Here is a 24,363-nt window from a genome sequence, read left to right on the forward strand (position 1 = left end):
GTGGTAGTAATTGGATGTGTTGTTACTACCAGCAACGCTTAACATCTATCAATGTTATTATAATTAACAAAACAAAATCATTCAGTAGAATTTTTATTTCCATATAACCTATGAATATAACAGAAGTTTCAATGTTTATATTGAGGTAGTGGTTATATTGTACACTGTCTCACTGGTCTGTTTTTCTTGGTGTTTCACTAGGTGTAGGTTGGGGTGGAGGTTCGTCCAATATTCCCATCGCTTCTAGCAACATCTTCGATTGTCCTAAAAGCAAATTAAAATACGGTGTAGGAATAATTTTAAAGCAATGATCCAGTATGGACAATACTTGAATATTCAACATTTTATTATGTTCTTGTTTGTAGAAACTCTAATTTTATTGCATTTTTAAAGAACATTTTAATCAATGCCACTAGTACTGTAGGTGCTATTTAACTCTACAGAAGTGAATAATATTATATAAGTAATGAAATAACAAATCAAGGAAACAATTCTGCATCTTAACAGAGAAAAAGCATACATATAAATTTATTTTTTTTCGTGATAATGCTACTTACCAGAATATCAGAATATTAAGTAATTACAATATCTTTGAAGTAAAATGTAAAATAGGTAAAGGTACGCGTAATATAAATTCTAACGATACTTTGTATTAGAAGTCAGACAGACTTTGGACGTTTGACAATCTTCAAGCAGCTTGTAAATAAACACATTTTTTTTTGTAATTGTTTCAAAATACGGCAAAATTTCCGTTTGATAAAAGGAGTATGAATCCTTGTGTTTACTTCTTGTTATATAATGTCAAGCACTACGTGAATTAAGATGTTAAATTTTTAATCCCAACTGAAAACGAATAGCTTTAAAAGAGTAACATTCAAAACATTTTGAATTTGACAAAGGTATTTTTATCATAGTCTTTTAGCTCAATAAATGCTAAATGAGACCAGTTATGTAACAATGTCTTTCGGTGAAATGTACATGGTCTAATGTCGCTATCAATGAAAATGTGGTTAAATAACAGATGTTTGAATAATGTATATCAGTGAATTGCTGTAACATTAGATTGAATTATCAAATGTAATATCACTGGTACTGAACTACTCTGTGGAAGGAATTTTAAAACAAATAATAGAAACATCAAAGAAAAGATTAAAATTCACTGCACTCATGAACATAAAATCTGAGATTCTCATTGTGGCCTATGTTCGTTTGTTCCCCAGTGGGAATAATTCATATTGATAGTTTAAGTGTTGCACCATACGAATTGCATAATAGACAGTTTGTGTTAATATAACTCAATGAAAATATAATTCACCTGGAAAGAGCTTTAAGATATATAGACAATAGCCATTTGTTTGTATAAAGCAGAAACATAACTATTGGGAAATGAAAATGAGCCGCGCCAGCCATGAGAAAACCAACATAGTGCGTTTGCGACCAGCCTGCGCATCCGCACAGTCTGGTTAGAATCCATGTTGTTCGCTTTCAAAGCCTATTGCAATAAGAGAAACCGTCAGCGAACAGCATGGATCCTGACCAGACTGCGCGGATGCGTAGGCTGGTCTTGATCCATGCTGGCCGCAAACGCACTATGTTGGTTTTCTCATGGCGCGGCTCAAATAGTTTTAACCATATTAATCGCTATCAAAGAGAACTTGTGTATGTCCTTCAGTTTATTTCTCTGGTGTGTTCTTTTCTTAAAGGCTTTTAAATCAGTGTTACAGTACATTCGAGGCATGCTCAGTTAATGTTAAATAAGTTATTACCTTTTCAATTTTTGTTCAAACATGCACAGTTACATAGTTAAATATAAGCAAAACACATATCTATGAAAAACGCTTTATTTTGGCACATGTTTACATGTTAATAAGCATCATTAACAACTTAACAACAATATGTTATTGTTAACAATCAAATATATAAAAGGCTCGCAAAAACAAAAGAAAATATCAACTGGTAAGAGCAAACAAAATTAATATTTTGATATGTGCATAATATAGACAGACATATATAGATTTTGCAACAACAGAAATAAAAACATCTAAAAGAAATGAAGTGTCTTTGAAAGCAAAAGATTCAAATATTTAAGAATAATTATAAGGAACTTCGAACTTTTTCTTCTCTGCTACAATAGCTTTGTGTGCTGAAACGCAAAATTTAATCTTACCTACCAAGATATAACTATTTAGCATAGGTTTTAGAATCAATAAAAAGTCCAAGTTGTACCTGACCTAAGGATTGTTTTACATTATTTTTTCAGATTTTGAGTTTCCAAATTATTTATTTAGTTTAGCCTAAAAATAGTATCCAAGTACTTAAACATAAAATGTACTTCTTTCTAGAGTTGAGATAAATCAAAATGGCAAGATGTATTTAGCATATCAATTAAAATATTTCTGTCATCTTTAAAAAAGGTATATAAGCATTAATTAATTTATGAGATTTGTTATGATAAGCAACAGAACAATGTCGTAAAAAAGTCACAGAAACGCATAAAAAGTAATAGAAAACAAGTTATCAGAAAGATAAAAGTTGCGATAGCTTGAGCAAACTTGCCGAGCAAATTTTAAGTTTTGCTCATCAGTTTTGGAGAATTGACTTTTGTAATTACGCTGGAATACATGATATGTCAGATTAAAGCTGCCTGTTGCTCATGTAAATATCATTACAGTAAAAATGTTATCAAAATGGAAAAGAATAAACACGTTTGGCTTGAAAGTTCGCTTTCATTTATGGTAGATAACTAGTTAGAAAAAGCGGACCTTTTTCATTCACAAACTCTTTTTTTCTTACATTCGTACGTAAAGGGCTACTTCGGAGCTAAACAGGAAAACCCAAAGACACTGTCGTCTGTTTTTTTCCTAAATGTCCCGAAAGCTTTTCGTGTCTTACTTTCACTCTGAGATTTTGCAAATTTTGAAATCTTTACTAGTACTTTTTACTTTTAATTTATGTGCTCATTGGTTTCCATACTTTCATCTTTTCGGAAAAGGACGAATTTGGAATTTTCGAAGCAGCCCTTTCCGCACGTTGGGCTAAACCATCGGTCATTTTCTCGGCAAATTTTTGCTGCCCTTCTTGCTCATGCAACAAAAGTTTCATTTGTTCTACACTACGTTTGAAAGCAGGATTTCCTGACATCTTCTTGGCCATCAGCCGTGAAAGTTTGATACGCACTCTGCCAATTTCAGTATCTTCTATGTCAACATCGCCTTCCTGGGCCGCGTAAAACTTGCTCATCTTCTTTCTATGCTCAGTCTGTGCTGCCATTAACTCTCTGTAGAAAAAAAAACACAACGTATCTATAACGAAGATAATTTGGAAAGGTATGTTTTACCTGTAACATGACAACAACATGCTTAATGGTGTACTAGACCCAAACTTCATATTTAAAAAAACATGGACAGATACTACATATAGCCTATGTAAACATAAAAATAATAAGTTTATATGTGTTAAAAGTAATATGCATTAGGTTAAAAATAATACATTCTGTATACATGTATGGCTGAACATAGTATAAATGTGTACTGCTACTAAAACAAACTGGAAGTGATTTTTGATAATCGACTGTTACTGCATGACATTTAATTATGAATGTAGCTCTACATACACAATTAATTCAAACATCTAAAAATGAAAATATATTTAATGCGGATTTTCTACATTTGAAGTAAATATCTAGATATATATATATATTTTGTGAAAGACATTAGATATCTTTAAGTTTTGTATAGTAATATAGAGGCATCAACTGCTTGTTTGTCCTACTGGTATCTTTAAGTAAACAAAATCCGCTTTTAAACCATTATGTTTAATACATTGCGAGTATTAATTAGTTTCTCCATAGCATTTGTAAACATGTGAATTTGTTGGTAGATTATTTTTGCAGGAATAAAAAGCATATTCGGGAACAATCCTCAATGCAAATAGTATTTGTTTTCATACATTAAATACGGAAGCATATTGGTCAAATTTATCACTGGATACAAAGCAAAATTTTATTAAGTCAAGTTCTAAGTATAAATTCAGTTTAATACGCAATAATTTGTCCTCACAGGCCATTTTGCAGTCAATGAGGGCATCATTAATCTATAGAGCAGGTAGGGTTGCATAAAGTTTATAATTATAATGCAAATATTTAGGTCAAATCTACAATTACAAAGTCTTAATTTAAAGCCCTTAATCATTTTGTTTATGAAAACATACCCGAAGTCAATTTCACCATCTCCATCGACGTCGAGTTTGTTAATTAAAACTTCTATACACTTGTCACTCAATGGAATGTTGACCATCTGTAAAATCATCAGAAGCAAATTAACCCTTACCCTGCTAAATTTCTTAAATGGACTGGTCCATCTTTCAATTTGGGTAGTTCCATTTATTATTTGAAGGGGTGTTCACTAAAAATATACTGGCTGAATAGTGAACAGTGCAGACCATGATCAGCTGGTGATCTTGGTCTACACTGGTCGCAAAGACAGGATCATTTGCCGCCAACAGACTAAAGGTTCAGTGGAATGATTTTTTATCTGTTACAGCATGGAATATTTAAACAATGCTAAATAAAACTTTTGTTTTCGCCATATTTTACATGTAAGTATTCTCTAAAACTGCATTTCATGCCTTCATACACAAAGAATACACATCGGTTAAACTGAATGTTGTTTTTCTTATGGATCCATCACAAAGAACCTCTAACGTTTAGAACAATCAAAAGAGAAACATACTATATAAGGCTTGTCGTCATTCGTTCTCAAGTATTTAAGTTAGAAACGTACCCTTAATCCTGTCCTAATTTCATCATGGTCCAGTGATTTGCTGCCATCCTTGTCAAGTGCTGCAAAAAGGTCCATAAGGCGGAATCCCATGAGTTTACCAAATTCCATTAGAACAATTATAGGATTCTCATCCATAAGTTGCTTTTCATCATCGTCGTCCCCTCGCGTGTCTTGACCTTTGACCTAGAGTGGAGTAATAAATTCATTTCTTACACTACACTATCAAAGAAATCCATTCCAATCAGCTTTCCGTATGCTCTATGTGCAATAACTAGGGTTTTCATCCATTATTTGTTTCTATTCTTGTGTCTTGTCCATAAACCTAGGAGTTTATTAAATTATTAGCCGGTTATAATTGCTCCCGATCTCACCAAAACGTTTTAAATGTGAGTCTGAGTCTTCATGAGGAAAGGTAACTATAAAAATTAGAAAACTTACATGAAACAAAGTGGACTGGTCCATCATTCAATTTGAGCAGTACCTCTTACTATTCAAAGAGGTGTTCACTGAAAATTTACTGACTGAATAGCGAACAGTGCAGACCATGATCAGACTGAACAGATGTGCAGGCGGATCTTGGTCTGCACTGGTCGCAAAGGCAGAATCATATGCCACCAGCAGGCTAAAGGTTAACACATATTGTTTATCTTTAAACAATTAACTCAGAAGTTCTGCAAGGTTTTATATTTTCTAAAGGGCAGTGTTAACTCTAGTACTGCTTTAATTAATGCTTCAATATCAAATCACCAATGTGAAGAAAGAAGCCTTGAAATATATGAACATCGCCGAATAAAAAAAATACCTGTCCAAAGACGACCTTTAGTTCTCTCGTCGCTTCTATTTCACCAAGCAAAGCAACAAACGCTGGCTCTACAAGCTGATCCTGAAAGATAAAGTAATAAAATAAATGACAAAACAAAGACTGATAGAGATATTTAGAAGGAAATAGTAATTATCAAAGTACCTCAATTCAAAATTCAATCTACCATTAACTTTAACGACAAACTGAATGATATCGTCAAATGGCACTATATGCATTATGAAAACTTGCTCATAACGAAAGATAATACACTTGTTCGTTAAGTCAAAAAGCAAAGTCGAATCTCTGACTCAGTAAACATTGTTGGTTAAGTACATGCAAGATAGTTATGGTATAAGTGAAACACAAAAAGTGTCTTAGAGCAGTATTAAACGTTAATATGTTAACGTCTACCGTAAGATCAAGTTCTTTTATTCCAGAAGATTTGTAGTCTCGTAGGAATTCCAGTATCGTCATGGCACCTTGAGGAGTTATAGGGTTCCACCCAAGCTGAAAATAATAAATTCTGAATTCAGGTAAGAGATGAACATTAAGGGTAAGGAAAACCTAATGACATTTTAGGAATTTTGACCGGTTATGACAGCGACTCTTTTCCGCATATAAGTAGCAAGATTTTCCACTAATAGATTCTAATGAATGTTGGTGTATGTTTTTTTATTATTATTTATCATTGCATTATTTGTGTTTATGTATATATGCGCTAAGTCACGTATATATTTACACACAACCGCTTTTCCAGGCTGTATGTTGTATGGACAGCTGCATGCTTAATCATGGTTTTTCTTGCTGGACTTTTGTCATTTTTTTATCAAAGAGATACCTTTCTGGAATCGATCTATAGATCCTACGAGTTAAGGCGGTGATGAGCATATATTCTTCCATTAACATTACACGAATTAGTTTTTTCTTTTCGAAAACAGTGGTAACGAATCATATATCATGGACTCCCCATGTGTATAAAGTTGCCTTCTCGAAAACCAGAGGTTTACCATGGTTCCAGGCTAAACGTTCGTCTCGGGACTAATTAAATTCAGTGATGAATGAGAAAACATTGACCTCAGTTATTTAACCATTTACTGGTACTTGTCATTAATTAAGAGCGTTTTTTTTGGTATAGCATTTTCATAGACATTGCACATGATATGCATTAAAAGAATTCATGACTTACGTTTAATCGGGAATTAAATGAAATGTAAGTACAATATAAAGAATGACTCAAAGACTAACGACTGTGCTTTAATGCTATGCGGTTACAATAATCCCATACATGGCCTTGCACTGTGTGTAGTCTCGTTTCAATGTCATTAGGGTAAAAATGCACGTTTTTATTTAGCAGGTAATCGCCAACATTAGTGACAAGCTTTCACTTAATCACATTTAATTGCCAGTATAATTTACTTGCATTAACTGTTTAGACCTAACATCTGGAATAACACTTCTCAAAAAAGTTCGCTTAAAGGTCAACGTATATATTTGACATACTTACTCGTAATATTTCTAGGGTTGTATTTCTTTTTAAGCCTCCTATCAACTTTTCCAAGCATTCCTTACTGACCCTATTGCACGTGAGATCCAGTTCTGTGAGAGTCTTGTTTTCTTCGAGCGCCTTAGCTAACGCTTTGCACCCGTCCAAGTAAAACCCGTTCCAGGCAATATTCAGCTTTTTCAGACAAATGTTTTCCTGAAAAAAAGATCAAAAGTTATAAAGAACAAGTAGTCCCATTCCACACGACGAAACAACAACAATAAAGCTTAACAAATATAAGTTAGAAGGTATTAAATGTTTCCACTACTATTTTCTATGTAAAAATAATTTTTTTATTAGCAGTTTCGGCCTTTCACTTCTTGCGAGTCTACTTTTGTCTTGAAGGTCTGTCTATAACTATGTCTAAAACTAGCGGGTTTTATTCATGATTTAGCTCAGTCAGTGCAGCGAAGCCAGGTTGATGTTGCCATCATGGATTTCTCCAAAGCCTTTGATGTAGTCCATCATGGCAGACTGCTCTTAAAATTAGCCCATTATGGCATCAGGGGCTCTACTCATTCTTGGATAAAAGCATTTCTGGGTAATCGACCTCCAAAAGTTGTGGTCGATGGGGCAACATCCAGCTCGGCTCCTGTTATATCAGGCGTCCCTCAAGGGTCAGTTTAGGAACTCTCCTATTTCTGCTTTACATAAATGACCTGCCTGCGTCTGTGTCTTCCAGCGTTTGACTGTGAAGGTTATAGGAATATAAATTCTCAGAATGATTCAGCTCAGCTGCAAGGGGACCTTGACAGTTTATCATTATGGGAGCAGAAATGGAAGATGTCATTCAATGTAAACAAATGCCACATACTGCATGTCTCTAGGTCCAGGAAACCTATAAATACAGTCTACACCTTGCACAATCAGCCTCTGTCTGTTGTCAGTCAAGCCACCTATTTAGGCGTGGAAGTATCATCAAATTTATCTTGGTCTCGTCATGTAAATAAAGTTTCTAATAGGTCAGAGACCACCATTTCAAAAAACTACAGGGAACTTACTGGAAATGAGGTAAGTGTATACCTGAGAATAAGGTAACATCTGTGCGTTCTGATTGGTCAGTCATGTAAACAAACCCAGGAAGTGATTATTTTTTCAAAATTGATATTTTTTCACTGCATTTACAGTATTTTATTATACATTCTGACAAAATTTGCTACATTTTATGTGTATTGAAAAAAAGTTTTATCAAACGAATTTCTCCCGCCATGTCAATGATGTAAACAGGGGGTCACCACATTCACACGAAAATTACTTAAATAAAGTATCACTATTCATATGTTTTTCGTCCGATATTTTGGTAGAACTAAGATAGTTCTTGAAAAACTTGAAATTAGATATACATGTTTCGATGTATGGAAGGCCGTATACGCCATAATGTTACAATGTAAGTCTATGGAAAAACAATTGGTGGTCTCTAACCTATAATAGAGCTAAAACATGACTTTCGTCGGAAGTCATCACAGGTAATGTAAATGGCCACAAATCTGTTGTAAATGATGTAGAAAGTTGTTTTCGTGCAAAAATAAGCGTGAAATTTGATTTTTTTTTAATTTGTCCTCTTTTTTGAACAGGTGTGCCCATTTTTATCTGAGCTTTTCGGACAAAAAGGATCAGTTTTATCTCTGTGATGTTAGTGAATGATCAAAATATTATTAGACCTTATTTCTATTTTTTACGGAATGAATCGTATTTCAGCTTCCAAGTCAAATCAAAAGCAGACAACTGAAATTTTCACGAAAAATTGCAATCAGACGACGACATGGACTGAGTCTGGGCATATAAATCGACAGGGGGTGACCTCAGTAAACTGTCCATATCTTTCTTAAAACGGAACATTTCTTCATGAAACTTTGTAAGAAATTTGGTATTGGATCATGTTTCACAATATCACTGTAGAATTAAAACATGTGACACGAAACATTCATATATAGGTCAGAGACCACCAACTTACTGGGAATGAGGTAAGTGTATACCTGGGAATAAGGTAACATCTGTGCGTTCTGATTGGTCAGTCATGTAAACAAACCCAGGAAGTGATTATTTTTTCAAAATTGATACTTTTTCACTGCATTTACAGTATTTTATTATACATTCTGACAAAATTTGCTACATTTTATGTGTATTGAAAAAAAGTTTTATCAAACGAATTTCTCCCGCCATGTCAATGATGTAAACAGGGGATCATCTCATTCACACGAAAATAACTTAAATAAAGTATCACTATTCATATGTTTTTCGTCCGATATTTTGGTAGAACTAAGATAGTTCTTGAAAAACTTGAAATTAGATATACATGTTTCGATGTATGGAAGGCCGTATACGCCATAATATTACAATGTAAGTCTATGGGAAAACAATTGGTGGTCTCTAACCTATAAAGCTAGTCAGAGCTTAGATTTCTTAAAACGTAACATACATTCTTCTAAAAGTTCTACCAAGGCAGCTGCTTATTATACTATTGTACCCCGGGCACAGTCTCAAATATCAAAAAGACTTAAATTGGAATACATTGCAATTTAGAAAACAATATAGTAGACTAATTTTATTTCACAAAATGGTTTATCATCATGTAGATGTTGATCCAAAGCAATACGTTACACCTTACACAAGACAGTCCAGACACTACAATCATCTGGCATTTCAGATTCCATCTACTACAGCTGATTATTATAAAAATTCAGTTTTCCCTAGAACAGTATTTCAGTGGAACACATTGCCATCTCATGTAGTCAGTGTTGAAACAGTCTCCGGATTCAAATCAGCACTGGCTACATTGATGTTTATTACATTTATCCTGTTTTTAACCCTACTGACGTCTTCCTTTCTGCACAACAGTTTATGTGTATATATAATTCGCAGTTAAGAGAATTAAGGTTTAAGGTGTTAGGTTTTTGCACCATTTTTTATCACAGCTGTTAGGAAGCACTAGGTGGATTGAGTAGCCTAGGAAACCTGATAGTCTTTAACTTTCTGTAACCCCCCACGCATGGCCATAATGTGTCATTAATTGAACGTTTGCCATTACTATAAAAGAAGAAGAAGAAGAAGAAGAAGAATAAAATACCAAAAATATGGAGTTGACCATAATGCAATGAAACCATGGTCACGTGACTGTAACGAGTAATGAAATCACTAATATTGCGTAGGTAGACTTTAGAAAATATCTACTTTCACTTTCATTTTACCCAGCAGCTTCGACACAAACTTGGAAGCATACAACATAGCTTAAAATCATTCGAAGACATTCCTCTTTCCAATCAAGGATCAATAAAGCTAAGCTTATATCTGGCATGAAAATGGCCTTCACTAGGCGGAAATATTGAACTATATACTGATATGGACTACATTCGCGTGGACCATGAAGGCATTTCCGGCGAATTACTACCTTCGTACCAATAACTCTTTAATGAGTTTAGTTTATTGATAAGACCGGGGTGTATGCACACATATAACAAATAGTAATATATGCATGTTTGAACTTGAACACTCAAAACAAATCTGATAAAGTGTAAATATTACCGAAAGCCCGTCTGCGATAAAACAAGCACCGTCTCTGCGTAGATGGTTCCAGCTGAGATCCAAGCTCTCCATAGTGTCGTTATAAAGGAGGGCTTCGCCTATCATCTCTCCCCCGGCCTCCCGTAACTGGTTGTGTGAAATATCCAAATGCTTTAGATGTATCGTGTTCTGAAATATAATAGTAAAGCACAGTAAGTAATGCGTAAACAATTATATCGCGGTGCTCAGGACTACATTATATATACTGGCAATGTGCTAATCTATACATGTACTGAATGACCCTAAAATGTAACGCCTTTCCGTTATGTTCTAAACGGTAAACGTGGCTTTGAATAAAGATATTGATGCTATGATTGCAAAAAAATCTTACCTCAATCAGTTCACGGAATTTCTAACCTCAATCAGTCACTCGGGACGGAAAATCTTACCTCAATCAATGGACGAATGACCTCGGCATCACACTCCCGGAGTCCGTTTCCTATGAAATATATATCAAAAGTACATACAATTTCATTCAGAGTTATTACTATACCCTTAATAAATGGTTTTCACTACTGACCGCCATGTCATTCAATAAGTGTTTGAGGATTTTCGAAGCAACCTGTCTACAATATTTTTCCGTTACAGTTTTTTTTTTGTTGTTGGCCTACTTTTTGCGATGCATGGCGCTATAGCTGTGCTCGGGGTGCTCTGTGTGGGAATTTTACCCTTACCTTTTTTATCTTTTGTTACACGACAACAGAAATCAATTTCCACATTTCTTTTTTGGTTTTGACTTGAGCCCATGAAACATGTAGTCATGGCTTTATCTAAAGCCAGTTTATCTCAGTATAGTCTGAAAACGCTCAATCCGAACGGTAAAAATGGTACTTTGAAGTGTTGCGGGGATTTCCTGAATAACTATTCATATAAGGTATTAGGCCTTCATCTAAACAATATGGGCATCTAGTGTTGACATACTTTTGACATAAAAAGCAATCTATTTAACATCAATGAGTTTATTCAAACATTTCCATTGGCATTTCAAAAATGCTACTTTCAATTGCATTGAATCGTTTAAGTTACGTTACAGTGTTAAGTGAATTGTCTGCAAATTGAGCATAAACTAATAACAAAACCGACTTTCATTCTATTTTTTCTGAATTCAACCGTTTAACGAAACTGAAAAAAATGTAGAGAGTAGCAAAATGCAGTGATACAGATGTAATAACGCGAAATGCGTTGAAAAGGTTAGTTAGAAATGCGCTGAAATATATGGCTTGTTAACAGCGACATGCATTTAACAATACAAAAAGAAGGACATTAAAAAATCAAATTGAGATATAGTAAACGACTTAGATAGTCCAAAGCGGAACATTCTTCAAGCAATACTGGTTAATTTGGTCTGCGTTTCGATGTGAACTGCAACCGGGCCTGCAGTTCGCTATTCGAACTTCATGCAGTTCGCAGATACCAGGTCCTTGTTTGTGAATCGAACTGCTAATTGTTGACCGGTCAACAGTTCTCGATTCGGATCACGAGCCGAACAATTCACATTTCATACGTTTCAGTTTGGGGACCAAACTACAAAGTGTAAACTGGTCAACAAGACTGCACTTTCCTCCACCATCAAAGCTGGAAAGTTGCCAAATTACCTATAATTGTGTCGGTGCGACGTTAAACCCAACGAAAAAAAAAAAGATCGGAGAATATTCTAGGCAGCTGCGGTTATTTATACATACCAGCAATGCTAAGGCTGTTAACAGTATCCTGCTTGACAATTATATCCACAATACACTTTACTCCTTCTGCACCAAGGTTATTGTCTGCCAGGCCCTTAACATGAAAGCATTGAAAAATTTAATATTTTAGCATGAAATGTTAACATGTTATATCGTTTAACAATAGACTTCCTGATAGTCGTTCTGTTGCATAAAATAGATTCTCTTGCAGTTCTTCTATTGGATGCAATAGATTTGCTGACAGTCGTTCTATTAATTGATTCTCTGACCGTAGTGAACGTTCAATCATACTCTTTTCCATCCATGTGATGTACAGAAATCCCTAAGGAATCCGTTTCACTGTTATTTTGTCGCTCTGTACCACGAAGTTATCCTATTCAAAAACGTGTTGTTTTTTCTCCTAACCCCGACATATATAACGAATACGATTTTTGAATGAGAGGGACTGATTAATATTAAATGTTAGATAAAAACTTAGTGCAGACTTTAAACTGAATTATAACTATTTTTACCCTTACCAGATTTCTAATGAAAGTGTTTTCTCGCAGGGCATCAGCCAGATATTCAGTACCCTTTGGGCCCATATCATTGTCTGAAAGGTCTAGTGTCTCTATACTGCCATTTCCCTGAATAAAATAGATGATTTTTAACAAATTTAACATTTTATTTAGAATTGCTTTTTATGGAATACATGTTCAAGATATGGTTACCGTTGCAGTTCCAACAAAAACAATATAAGAACAGTTACAAATCTCCAACTTTGCTTAAAACTTGTCTACTATTTCAGATATACGGTCGATATCACTTGTTTGTAATTGACCACATGTCTTTTCTAAGACAGAACTTAACATTACTTGTATTCATACTCAAATGACGCTCACACTAAATTGCTCAACTGTCGTCAATGAAAAAAGTTTTTGTTTTTCAAAGAAAAATAGGATTTTATCAGATTCATGAAAAACATTTTTTGTGTGTATGAAGCCTAGCACAGCTGTAGGACAACAAATCATATGTGAGCCGTGCCATGTGAAAACCAACATAGTGGGTATGCGACCAGCATGGATCCAGACCAGCCTGCGCATCCGCGCAGTCTGGTCAGGCTCCATGCTGTTCGCTTTTAAAGCCTGTTGGAATTGGAGAAACTATTAGCGAACAGCATGGATCCTGACCAGACTGCGCGGATGCGCAGGCTGGTCTGGATACATGCTGGTCGCAAAGCCACTATGTTGGTTTCCATGGCACGGCTCATGTAATAATTGAAAGTTATATCTGTTATATATTATTTTAAATGTTATATTTCTACAAATTTAGTTCTACAAGATGTCCTGTTTTAGCGTAACAATTTGCATATTCAACAGCACTGAAACGGAATCTTAAAGATATTGAGATACATCTTACAACTAAAGCTACGGCTATTGCTTTGATCTCATCCGCGGTCATTTGGCGATGCCGTAACACGCATTTGTCTGTTTTGAGTGCGTGGTGAAAGTTTGCTACCGGATGTACGCCATACTCCTTGCACGCTTTGACGTACATGTCCTGGCAATGTTCCGTCGGCGTGCGCATGTCATGAACTTCCTCTTCAGCTAAAAAATTGAAAATAAAGGTGGCAGGGGAGTGCAGATTTGCGAATTCCACATTGACGTGTGGGTACCAGTGTTGAAATATCCATAGAAATCTCGTTTTTGCTTAATTTTCTTTGAAACTACTATAGACTATTGCAGATACTATAGACTACATAAAGACGACTCTCCGGTCCTATGCACCTGTCGCTTTCCATGCCAGATGTAGTGAAAATTGGCCAAATCACCCTAATTTTATAGACCAAAATTAGCCTAACCGGGCCTCACTTTGAACTCTGCCATTCATCCATTTTGTATTTCTAAATCCAATTTCGTAGCATATATGTATAGTGCGAACATAGACGCATACCCAGGTGGTGTGGAATATGTCTCCCAACCACCACTTTATTTCCCTAATTTTCACTTGAAAAAATGTGGATGGATGACAGCCGAGCGTTTGGCCGACTTTTTGTTCTGATGTTTATCTTTGAGCCTCAACCGGAAGTACGGAGCTAGGAATTTTAAAACACCCGCCACGTAGAATCATTAACCGTTCCTCATTCCCCTGATATATTAAAGAATTAATAATGATAAATAACCAGTAAGATAGATATGCCTTTATATCTACCCTGTCCTGTTTATACAGAAAATCGACCGGGGCCAAACTACGAAACCGCTCCCCTGCCACCTTAAGTTTTTAAGATGTTTAAATAAAATAAAATGTAACCTGTCCTGAATCCTAAGACACTTATAGTGATATCAACTGAACAAAAAGTGTTGCCGTACCTTGCAAGATAGTCGGTGAATAAGCCAACAAAAGTGCCCACCCCTCCACGCAAAAATCAGCCAAAATTTGCATTCTGAATCAAAGTAACCCCGAAAAACTATTTACTGCCTTTAAAGTTAATTTCACACGATATTTACATTTTAAAGCCTTTCAAATGTTAAAACCATGTACTTTTAACATAATTTTGGTATACAAATGCAGATTACCGTACTTATCCTATCGGAACACCCCTTAAAGGCCACCCATCCATCATTTGGGGCCACCCCAGCCATTATATAGCTTAATGGCATTGCTAGATATAGACACAGGGTGTTGCTTGTAAACAAAATGGCATGAATAGTCAATATCTAGGCACTAATTTCTTCTTTTGGCCGTTTTATGATACGAATCCTACTGGCTGGGGATCCTTAGCTTCATTATTATATGGCCACCTACTGCCATTTTGGGACTCGCTAGGCCGAATTTAATACTCAGAAATGAATAAAAACCACTATAGGTTACAGTTCATTCCGTAATGGGTTTAAATACATGCAAAAAGTCAATATTTGAGTGGTTTGAAAATTTGCCTATTTTCCCTAAGGTGGCAGGGGAGTGCAGATTTGCGAATTCCACATTGACGTGTGGGTACCAGTGTTGAAATATCCATAGAAATCTCGTTTTTGCTTATTTTTCTTTGAAACTACTATGGACTATTGCAGATACTATAGACTACATAAAGACGACTCTCCGGTCCTATGCACCTGTCGCTTTCCATGCCAGATGTAGTGAAAATTGGCCAAATCACCCTAATTTTATAGACCAAAATTAGCCTAACCGGGCCTCACTTTGAACTCTGCCATTCATCCATTTTGTATTTCTAAATCCAATTTCGTAGCATATATGTATAGTGCGAACATAGACGCATACCCAGGTGGTGTGGAATGTGTCTCCCAACCACCACTTTATTTCCCTAATTTTCACTTGAAAAAATGTGGATGGATGACAGCCGAGCGTTTGGCCGACTTTTTGTTCTGATGTTTATCTTTTAGCCTCAACCGGAAGTACGGAGCTAGGAATTTTAAAACACCCGCCACGTAGAATCATTAACCGTTCATCATTCCCCTGATATATTAAAGAATTAATAATGATAAATAACCAGTAAGATAGATATGCCTTTATATCTACCCTGTCCTGTTTATACAGAAAATCGACCGGGGACAAAACTACGAAACCGCTCCCCTGCCACCAAAGTATAGTTACGAAGGACATATAAATGACAAAAAGAGGAAGAGAAATATTCTGCAATAAATGATTTTTATTATCTTGCAATTGCACTGTTGAGATAAACATTACAAAATAAGAGATAAATATTCCGATGAATAAATACTGTTCCTCTAGAAACATTTTACTAATCTTGCAACTTTGCTATTATATCGCTTTTCGTTTCCGCACTGTTTTCCTTTTTAATTTCTGTTCTGTTATTGGTTAATTACATTTTTCATATCTAACCTATTTTTGAAACCATAGGATCCTGTTTTAGAACAAAGATCAGTCTTGAATTTGCTTTAAAAGGAATAACATCAAAAATAACTTATTTTTAGAAAATGGTTAATTTGGTGCTAGCCTAAGTGTATGGTCATGACTTAAATTCCTTGTTTTTGTTGGGTTTAATGACGTATATTATAAGTCATATGGCGACTTTCCAGCTTTGATTGAGAAGGAAGCCCCCAGATGCCCCTCCGCGCATTATGTCATCACGGGCGGGCACCTAGCCAGAACCAAATTTAAGTACAGTGCAACCTCTATAGAGCAACACCCTTTGGGTGATACTAATATTGACTGTTATTTAGAGGTTGTTGTTCTGGATAGGTAAATTTGATAGTATATTTCAGCTTAGGGAAATTTTGACGATGTTGTTATAGAGAGGTTTTTGCTTAAGAGATGGCCGCTCTGGAGAGGTTGTACTGTATTGCAAAATATTCCGCCTGTTCGTTAAATGACAATTCAAAAACATATCTTCATCCTTCGAAAAGTAGCTGTTCTACACTCTATTTGACAGTTCGTCACTCAAACATTTATTTTTTTCTGATTTTGAATGTAAAATACTTGAGATGATTTGCTTAGCTGTGACACTTTCCCATTTTTTCAAATACTTTTCTTCAACCTTCAGATCACCCTTCATATTGAAGTAATTTTAATCCGAATGAAAAATGATTTGATTTTGGAGAATTTCACATTTTTTTACGAACCTGATGATAGGTTTTCTGTTATTCTATCAGACAAGTCCATTCCCAAAACTTAAAGAATCTTAAACATTAAATATACCGTGGTATAAAGATAACTTTAAGAGTTTAAGCGGTCATAAACAATAAATATGCGACATACTAAAGAAAATCTACCAAATCAAATCAAAATCAAATTTATTCATTCAGTGCATCATACATGATACAAACATGAGGTATATATATAGTAATACGTTTTAAACAGCGGTACATAGCAAATCTAATTTACAGAGAGCAAACAGAATATGTTTTCGTAAAACGTAACCATCTATTGTTTACAATTCTTTTTTTACAATATTATTAATCATAGATCTGCGTCATGAGGACAGTATATGTATGTCGCATGTGGAAAAGATTCACCTCCCCACACCCTGCACCGCACCCAGCACGAGTCCGCTGCTCACTTGACAGAAAAATCTGTGAAAAATGTGCAACGAATTCTACTAGACGCACTACACCCATAGGACGAGCAACGAACCCGTACCAATGCGACAAACACTTAACATTATGTGTATTTATCTTTTACTAAAGTCAGTTAAATTTTGAGAGCAAACAGTTTGTAGAACAGTTAAATAAGCGAAGAAAAAGACATTCATACGCTTCAAAAGTAAATTCCGGTTCACGAGTTATAAAGTTTGAAACACCTCAAACTTTGGTTATTCAACTAAACCAGTCCACTGGCTCTACAGGAGTTCTATTGAACAGTTAAAAAAACTCCCCATCGAATAATATGATCAACGTTTTAAATATATCTCAGTAGCTAAAGATAACAGACCTTTAAGTGGTTTAAGCCTTTTAAAACACTTGCCACAAAAAATAATTCCTCTTTTTAAAAATTACAATATTACATGGTAAACTGGAAGTTTTCCAGAATCCTGGAGAGCAGCTATAGTTATCCATGTAACAAAATCCGAGACAGATGATATAAATCCTAGTTGCCTTGTTTCTGTCTTTTTCGTTTTTTTTTTAAAGAAACATTACAACTTAGACATCTTGACGACTAAGACTTAAAAGTTCGTCTTCCAATATCTATTTCCCAACTTTATTCCCCCATCCCTTTCGAAGAAGAGATGGTTTATTGTTTTGCTCATTGTCTGTCAGACTGTTGGTCTGTCGGTCGGTCGGGTGGTTGGTCGGTCGGTCGATCAGCCGGTAGGCTATTGCAGAATGCTTAACCTCATAAAAGTCAATGTTCAGGATGATTACCTGCGGTCAATAGATGTCCCCTACAGTTCTTGGGGTCATTAGGTCACAGGTCAAGATCACAGTACTCTCATCTTGAGAGTGAAGAAGATGAGAGTGATGAACATAGTTTCTGATTTATAACTAAGAACGTCCTCGCCTACCGTCATTGATCTATGTCAGTGGCTTGTTTAGGCTGCCGCCAACAGTAAAAATGTTCCAGATAGCAGTTAAGTCAGTGGTCCTATATAAAGTTCAAATAAGTCATACCTGTCGGACACATTCAAATCAGCTTAAATATTGTCGTGTCAGGCACTATTTAGCATAATTGAATTGAATTTGTAGACTTCAGTGCAGTCTTGAAAGGGTTGTTACAGTTTCTGTTTACAATAAAGTCTATCCCTTTGAAAACAGACGGGAATCTGTCATATTCTGAACGTTTTTGTTTTCAAAACAGATTTACTTAATACTTTAACATTTATCGGTTCTTACTGAATGCAGAGCCTGCTCGACATTTTGCATTTTGTGCATGCTGAATGCGGTGCCAGATCGTCAAAGAATTCTTTTGTGAATGTCGAATACCGTACAGGGTCGACATCTGATCTTGATATTAGATATTCATGAATGTGGTGAAAACTTTGCACATCTTAACGTAAAGACAGAACTTGTTTCATATATAAATGGTAGACCAAATTCTGTACAAAGGTAGGTGTATGACTTGCGCATGCGGCTTTTCCCCGCGCTTGTCTGAACGCGGAAAATCCAAGTAAGGTACCAGTATGCAAGAACTATACAAAAGGTAAAGTATGACGTTTAACGTTTCTGACCAAGACCGAAACTCATGTGCAATTTATACATATCCAATATGATTAGGTGAAGAAAGAGACAGATAACGCACAACCAACGACTCGTACAGCAACAAGTGAACATCACATGGAAAATGTAAATGTGTAAAAGAAATCGTCTATTAATAAGAAATAATTTAAATCATTCATTAAATTAATGCATAAACTACTATATACCAAAATTCGTCTCATTTCATTTACCTTGGAAAATCGTATGCAACTTTTCAACGCATTTTGGTACGATGAAAACTAGGTCCCATTTTAGTATCGAGTACACAAATGTGTTAGTACCACTTTGTGGTGTAACAGAATCTAAGACTTAGCACCTAAAGTCGCTTACAGAAACTCGCTAAAAAGCTTAAATTGTTTCTAGAACGTACCATCGAAATCAAAATCTTCTGGGCCGTCATCATACATATCAAGGCTCGCCACGCTTCTGTTGGAATCGCCGTCAACGCTTTCAGCAGTAGAAACACGACGACGCCGTCGGCCAATCAACTTGCCAGCGGTCTTTGCTCGTTTGGTAGGACTTTTATTCATCCGATGTTTCGCCATGAGTATGTAAGGGTCTGTTTGATTGGACCGCCTGATCAGACCCCATATGTCGAACTGAAACAATAGTTGGATGATAGTGTCAACCACTTCTAGCTCTGTTAAAACAGGTTCTGTGGAAACTCTGTTAGCTTGCACACATTTATTAGTGTGACCTCATTATGGTTTCCCAGGAGTAAACATGTATGAATTTTCATTAATTAAGTTTGCTTGGGAAAAATGACATAAAACAATCAAGTTACTTCAGCACTTATTCTGGGCACTTAAAGTACCCCTTGATAGCAGAAATGTGAAATAAAGCATGAAATATTGTATGTCCTGATGTCTTAACTGAAATTAGTCGATTACTTTCTGAATAAAACAAACGCTGTTCTGTTAATCGAGAACTAAATGTTTTGGCGAATATGAAAGCACTCCATTAAAAAAATCCATCAAACAAATGAATAAGCCGTTAAGCAAGAACAGCAAAAAAAAAAAAAAAATAAAAAAAAAAAGAAATAAAAAAATAAAAACGCATAATCCTATCAAAATATGGTTCAACAAACATTACCTCTTTAGGATCCAACATATCCCTTATCTCTGACAGCCGTCTGTCTTCCTGTGAGGTCATTTTCAAAGAAATACTTTAACACTGATTTTTGTTTTTAGTCCATTTTTATAAGGTTAAAATAAGAAGTAATTGCTTTCCAAGATTACGGCATTTTACGTTGATAAAAAGTTTATTTTTTTCGTGTATTAATTTAGAAATCATGTTATTTAAAACTTGCCGGCTGTAATCATTTCCATTAACATTCCATTGAATCGATGATTTGAAATTTCCAGTCACAGACTAAATTTATGAAACTTAGCACATTAGTTCTCTCAAACGTTATTGAAGAATATGGCTATAAACAATAAAGCCGGGCGTATTTTATATACAATATTTTTGAATACTGCATGAAATATGCACGAAACTGCGCGTCCTGCTGTCTGGGAACAGTCACAACAAATTAATTATTAACTAATCACCCGTATTATTCGTCTATTTAACTCTTTTGTCTTTTATCCCTAAATCATCCTTTATCAGTATTGAATCTTGTTTTATCATTTAAAATTTAGAGATTTTATCGAAATGTTTATTTCAAATTAACGTTATGGGATTAATTGTTAGATCTCTGCCAAAAACATACACACACATATTCCATAGTTTTTCTCAAACAACTTTGATAGTTGATAATTAATCAAATGAATCTTGAATGCTACCCAGTGCCTGGGAATGCACCTAAAATAATTTGATAAGCTGACAGCTTCCTGTAAAAACAACGATATTTACGACGTAAACGTAAATAAATTGCGGATCAAAACAAAAATTCTTTATCTAACAACAAAAGTTCTAAATCGCACGTACGAACAAAAATTAAAGTGATACAAGTAAAAGTTCAAAGCCGCGCTTGAGATTCATAGTTGTACAAAACAAAATTTCATAGATGCCCAAACGAAATTCATATTTGCAGAAAGTGCCTTTTTACTGTAACAGTATTGTTTTCAATAGAACAAGTAACTTCAATATAACAAATGCCACCAGATGGCGCTACTATTATTTTGATGAAACGAATCATTGTAAAGGCTTTCACCAGTCATTATTAAAGATCGTTACTTTATAAAGTGCTCTTTTGGCATTTTTTTTTCAATTCTAAATCTTGCATGATCAGTATAATGCATGTTGTCCCTTTCAATTTTGTAACTTTAAAGATTCGTTTATTTGAAATACCATCTAACAGCATATGCTTCAGGACACAACTTAAAAGGACCATTGTTGTTTTAGGGGGCGCTTTACGTAACAGCTACTTAAAACCATTTAAGCAAAATTAAAGTGACCGGACAAAAACGGGTTTAATGGACAACAATATGACAGTTTCAATTTCTTATGCATTATAAAAGCTTATAGCCAGTTTACTCCATTATAATGTTTCGGTCATTGAGACACGAGACAATGAGCTTAAGTCTAATTGATTAACCAATATTTTGCCGAAAGGTTTGATCTTTTTAATACAATTTGTAAAAATAGTGCGTTGTAATTCGATCGTTTCACAGTTGCAATGACTGGCCAGTGTTAATTTAATGTTTAAAATATTTGTACTGATTGTTAAAGATATCTTAATAAATATTTTTACACTTGTCTATATTTGTTATGCTATATTCAATATAATAACAAAACATATAAAACCACACATTTAAAGCAAAGCAACGCATATGAAACCGGTGTGGTGGCTGATTTCTGCAATATATAGTTGTCGCGCGGGCGGGGCGAAGACGCGACAATATGACAGCACGACAATTACACAAATTTAAATCGATATATTTTTTAGTCAAGTTTTTGTAATGGCGGGTATGGCAATGTCGTTCGTGTGCCCTTGATTTACGTCCTGTCGTGTTGTCGTATCTTCGCCACGCGAAAACTCGACAAATACAGGAAATGCCATTTTTTACCACTGCCGTGTTGGCGCGGCGGGCCATGACAAATGAAGTGCGCCAGAACGACGTTTACGAGAACTTGACACTCGGGTATAATTCGTCAAGTAAGCGACCTTTATTTGTCGTTTTCTCAAGTGATTTCTATATCGAATTGTCGTGGATATGACAGAAAATTAGCCACATAGAGACATAACATAGTCAATATAAAAATACCGACATGGTAGAACTGTGTAGTAGTCAGTATTACTCGATGGTAATAGAAGTTATAATGAGTTAAAATGGTTTTATATCTCAACATACCTGCTTTTATGCAGAAAAGAAAAACAAAACAAACAATGTAATAGCTGGCGATTAACTATACCTTTACACAAAATTATAATTCTATATAAAAAGTTTCTGCTTCAAAAGATCTAATATTAATCGTCCTAGGTATCAGACAAAAGAAACGTTTTTTTTTTTGTACTATACGCTAATATCGCGATGTCAGGAGACTAACTCTTTATAAGGAATCGTCACACTTTATGAGCTATTGTTTCAAATAAGCTAAAATAAAAGATACGAACTATACGAACTAAATTATTTGGCAATTTGACCCAATAGAAGGATGTATGAATAGACACAAATATACTAGCAAACAGAACAAGGGATAAAAAATGAAGAAATAAAACATTAGCACATTGGAGAGCAAGTTGGAAAGAAAGATAAGTAAACAAAATAATTTGTTTATTTATTTATTTGGGTTTTACGGCGCACCAACACAGTATAGGTTATATGGCGCCAAACAGGACTACAAATTTTGGTTTCACATCTCATTTACATCGAAATAAAACATGAGGTATGGAATCAAAATTTGCATACCTGCTGGAATCACAGAGTTACAGCAAAACCAATGTTAAGACCCTATTAGTCGCCTCTTACATCATGCAAGGGTAAGGCAGTAGTTCCAATTTTAAACAAAATAAAGAACAAAGAAAGATAGATAAAAAGTAAAGAAAATGGAAGAAAAGAAAACAATACCTGCTTGGATCTGGCGTCATACTCGACCTTTTCCCCTTCCATGTTTCCACTTCTTTAGATGGAATAATTTAGATGCTTTATTCCCGTAAAGTTTTTAACATTTTCACTAGATTAAGATCGATTTTCCAATGGCAGAAAATTCGCCCCGCTTTTTTCTACTTCTATAAAATCAAGTTCAGTTTCAAGGAAGTCCTTAAAATGTTTAATTAAACGTTAAACCATTTCCGTTCGCAGAGTCTGCTTTGATGCGCGGAGAAGCAATTGTATTTGCAACAATCAGCTCTTAAAATCATGGATTTGTTTTCAATAACTTAAGTATTTCTTGATGTCATCAGATTCATGATATCTTTACTCCTTCAACATTCTTTTGAATTCCATTAACCCTTAACGGCTGCTTTTTGTTCTTCCGTTAATGTATTTTCAGTGTTTTAACTGAATTTTTCCAATAAGAAATGTATAGAACCAGCATGACACTATAGAAATGTTTTAAACGCCAGATGAAGTTATTACTGATTTTTGTCCGATACTATTTCAAGAGATTCATACCGGCATGATAAATAGCTTGGGTGTCTTAAAAGGTTAAAAGATTAATAACATAAACAAGAAATAAGAACTTAATCCAGATTTATGGATCAAATACTTTAAAGATTTGAAGTTATTTATATATATTATTGTTCTTATGCATATAAGACGTTTGAATAGCCACTTGAAACACACAACCATTCATTCTTCATTTAAATTGTCCTTTGGGAAGAATCATTTTTAGATCAATACATTTTATTTCAATCAAGTCAAACAGCGACTAAATTTCGAATCTGTGGCTTTGGGCTTGTGTGACTAGCATATTACTTTTACCCAAAGTCAAAGTTAAAGGTGGATAATAATGAAAACTTGATTATGCAGATGCAAATGCGGAATTGGGATCAAAGTTTTAACAGAAACTGAATTGAGATGTATTTTACATTTTGATTTAATACAGACATGGCTAAAGCTTGGACTGATCTAGTCCCGGTTCGTGACCTATCCGCTCTGGTCAGCTACGGTATGGTACGGGTTGGTCTGCTCCGGTATGGTACGGGTATCCATCTCCGTTACAAGTATGAATACATTTATCTATCAGATTGAAAAATAAGCTGTACAGACAGCCTGGCTGGACCAGGGCGGAGCATGCATGATAGAAAGAGATAAGCATTGTTTTCATATTTTACCCAAAAGGAAATTCTCTTTGATAAAAAAACATCCTGCCTTTAAAACTTCAATGTAATGTAAATCTTTGTATACAATAGGCAGACCTCAGTAAAATACATAAGTAGATACTCCAGTACGTTGACTTC

General features: G+C 35.0%; 1 protein-coding gene across 4 annotated transcripts; it reads right to left on the reverse strand.

The window, feature by feature from the left end:
• Positions 1 to 80: 80 nt before the first annotated feature.
• Positions 81 to 23,531, reverse strand: LOC123557001 (leucine-rich repeat-containing protein 74B-like). 4 transcript variants are annotated; one of them, XM_045348167.2, is made up of 14 exons: positions 20,109 to 20,473; positions 19,387 to 19,615; positions 13,768 to 13,955; positions 12,888 to 12,995; positions 12,370 to 12,463; positions 11,077 to 11,126; positions 10,649 to 10,816; positions 7,088 to 7,282; positions 5,995 to 6,090; positions 5,584 to 5,664; positions 4,782 to 4,964; positions 4,210 to 4,295; positions 3,178 to 3,277; positions 81 to 264 (listed from the first exon to the last, which is right to left on the reverse strand). In XM_045348167.2, the coding sequence occupies exons 1-14, from the start codon at positions 20,166 to 20,168 to the stop codon at positions 244 to 246; spliced, it is 1,659 nt and encodes a 552-aa protein (XP_045204102.1). In that variant the 5' UTR covers positions 20,169 to 20,473; the 3' UTR covers positions 81 to 243. The 4 variants fall into 4 exon arrangements, with proteins under 4 accessions (XP_045204102.1, XP_045204100.1, XP_045204099.1 ...); XM_045348165.2 differs by having other exon boundaries at positions 3,117 to 3,277; XM_045348164.2 differs by lacking the exons at positions 81 to 264; positions 20,109 to 20,473 and adding an exon at positions 23,030 to 23,531 and having other exon boundaries at positions 1,826 to 3,277.
• Between the last annotated feature and the right edge of the window lie 832 nt (positions 23,532 to 24,363).

Source organism: Mercenaria mercenaria, chromosome 5, assembly GCF_021730395.1.
Source record: "Mercenaria mercenaria strain notata chromosome 5, MADL_Memer_1, whole genome shotgun sequence".
In the NCBI taxonomy this organism is placed as follows: Eukaryota; Metazoa; Mollusca; class Bivalvia; order Venerida; family Veneridae; genus Mercenaria; species Mercenaria mercenaria.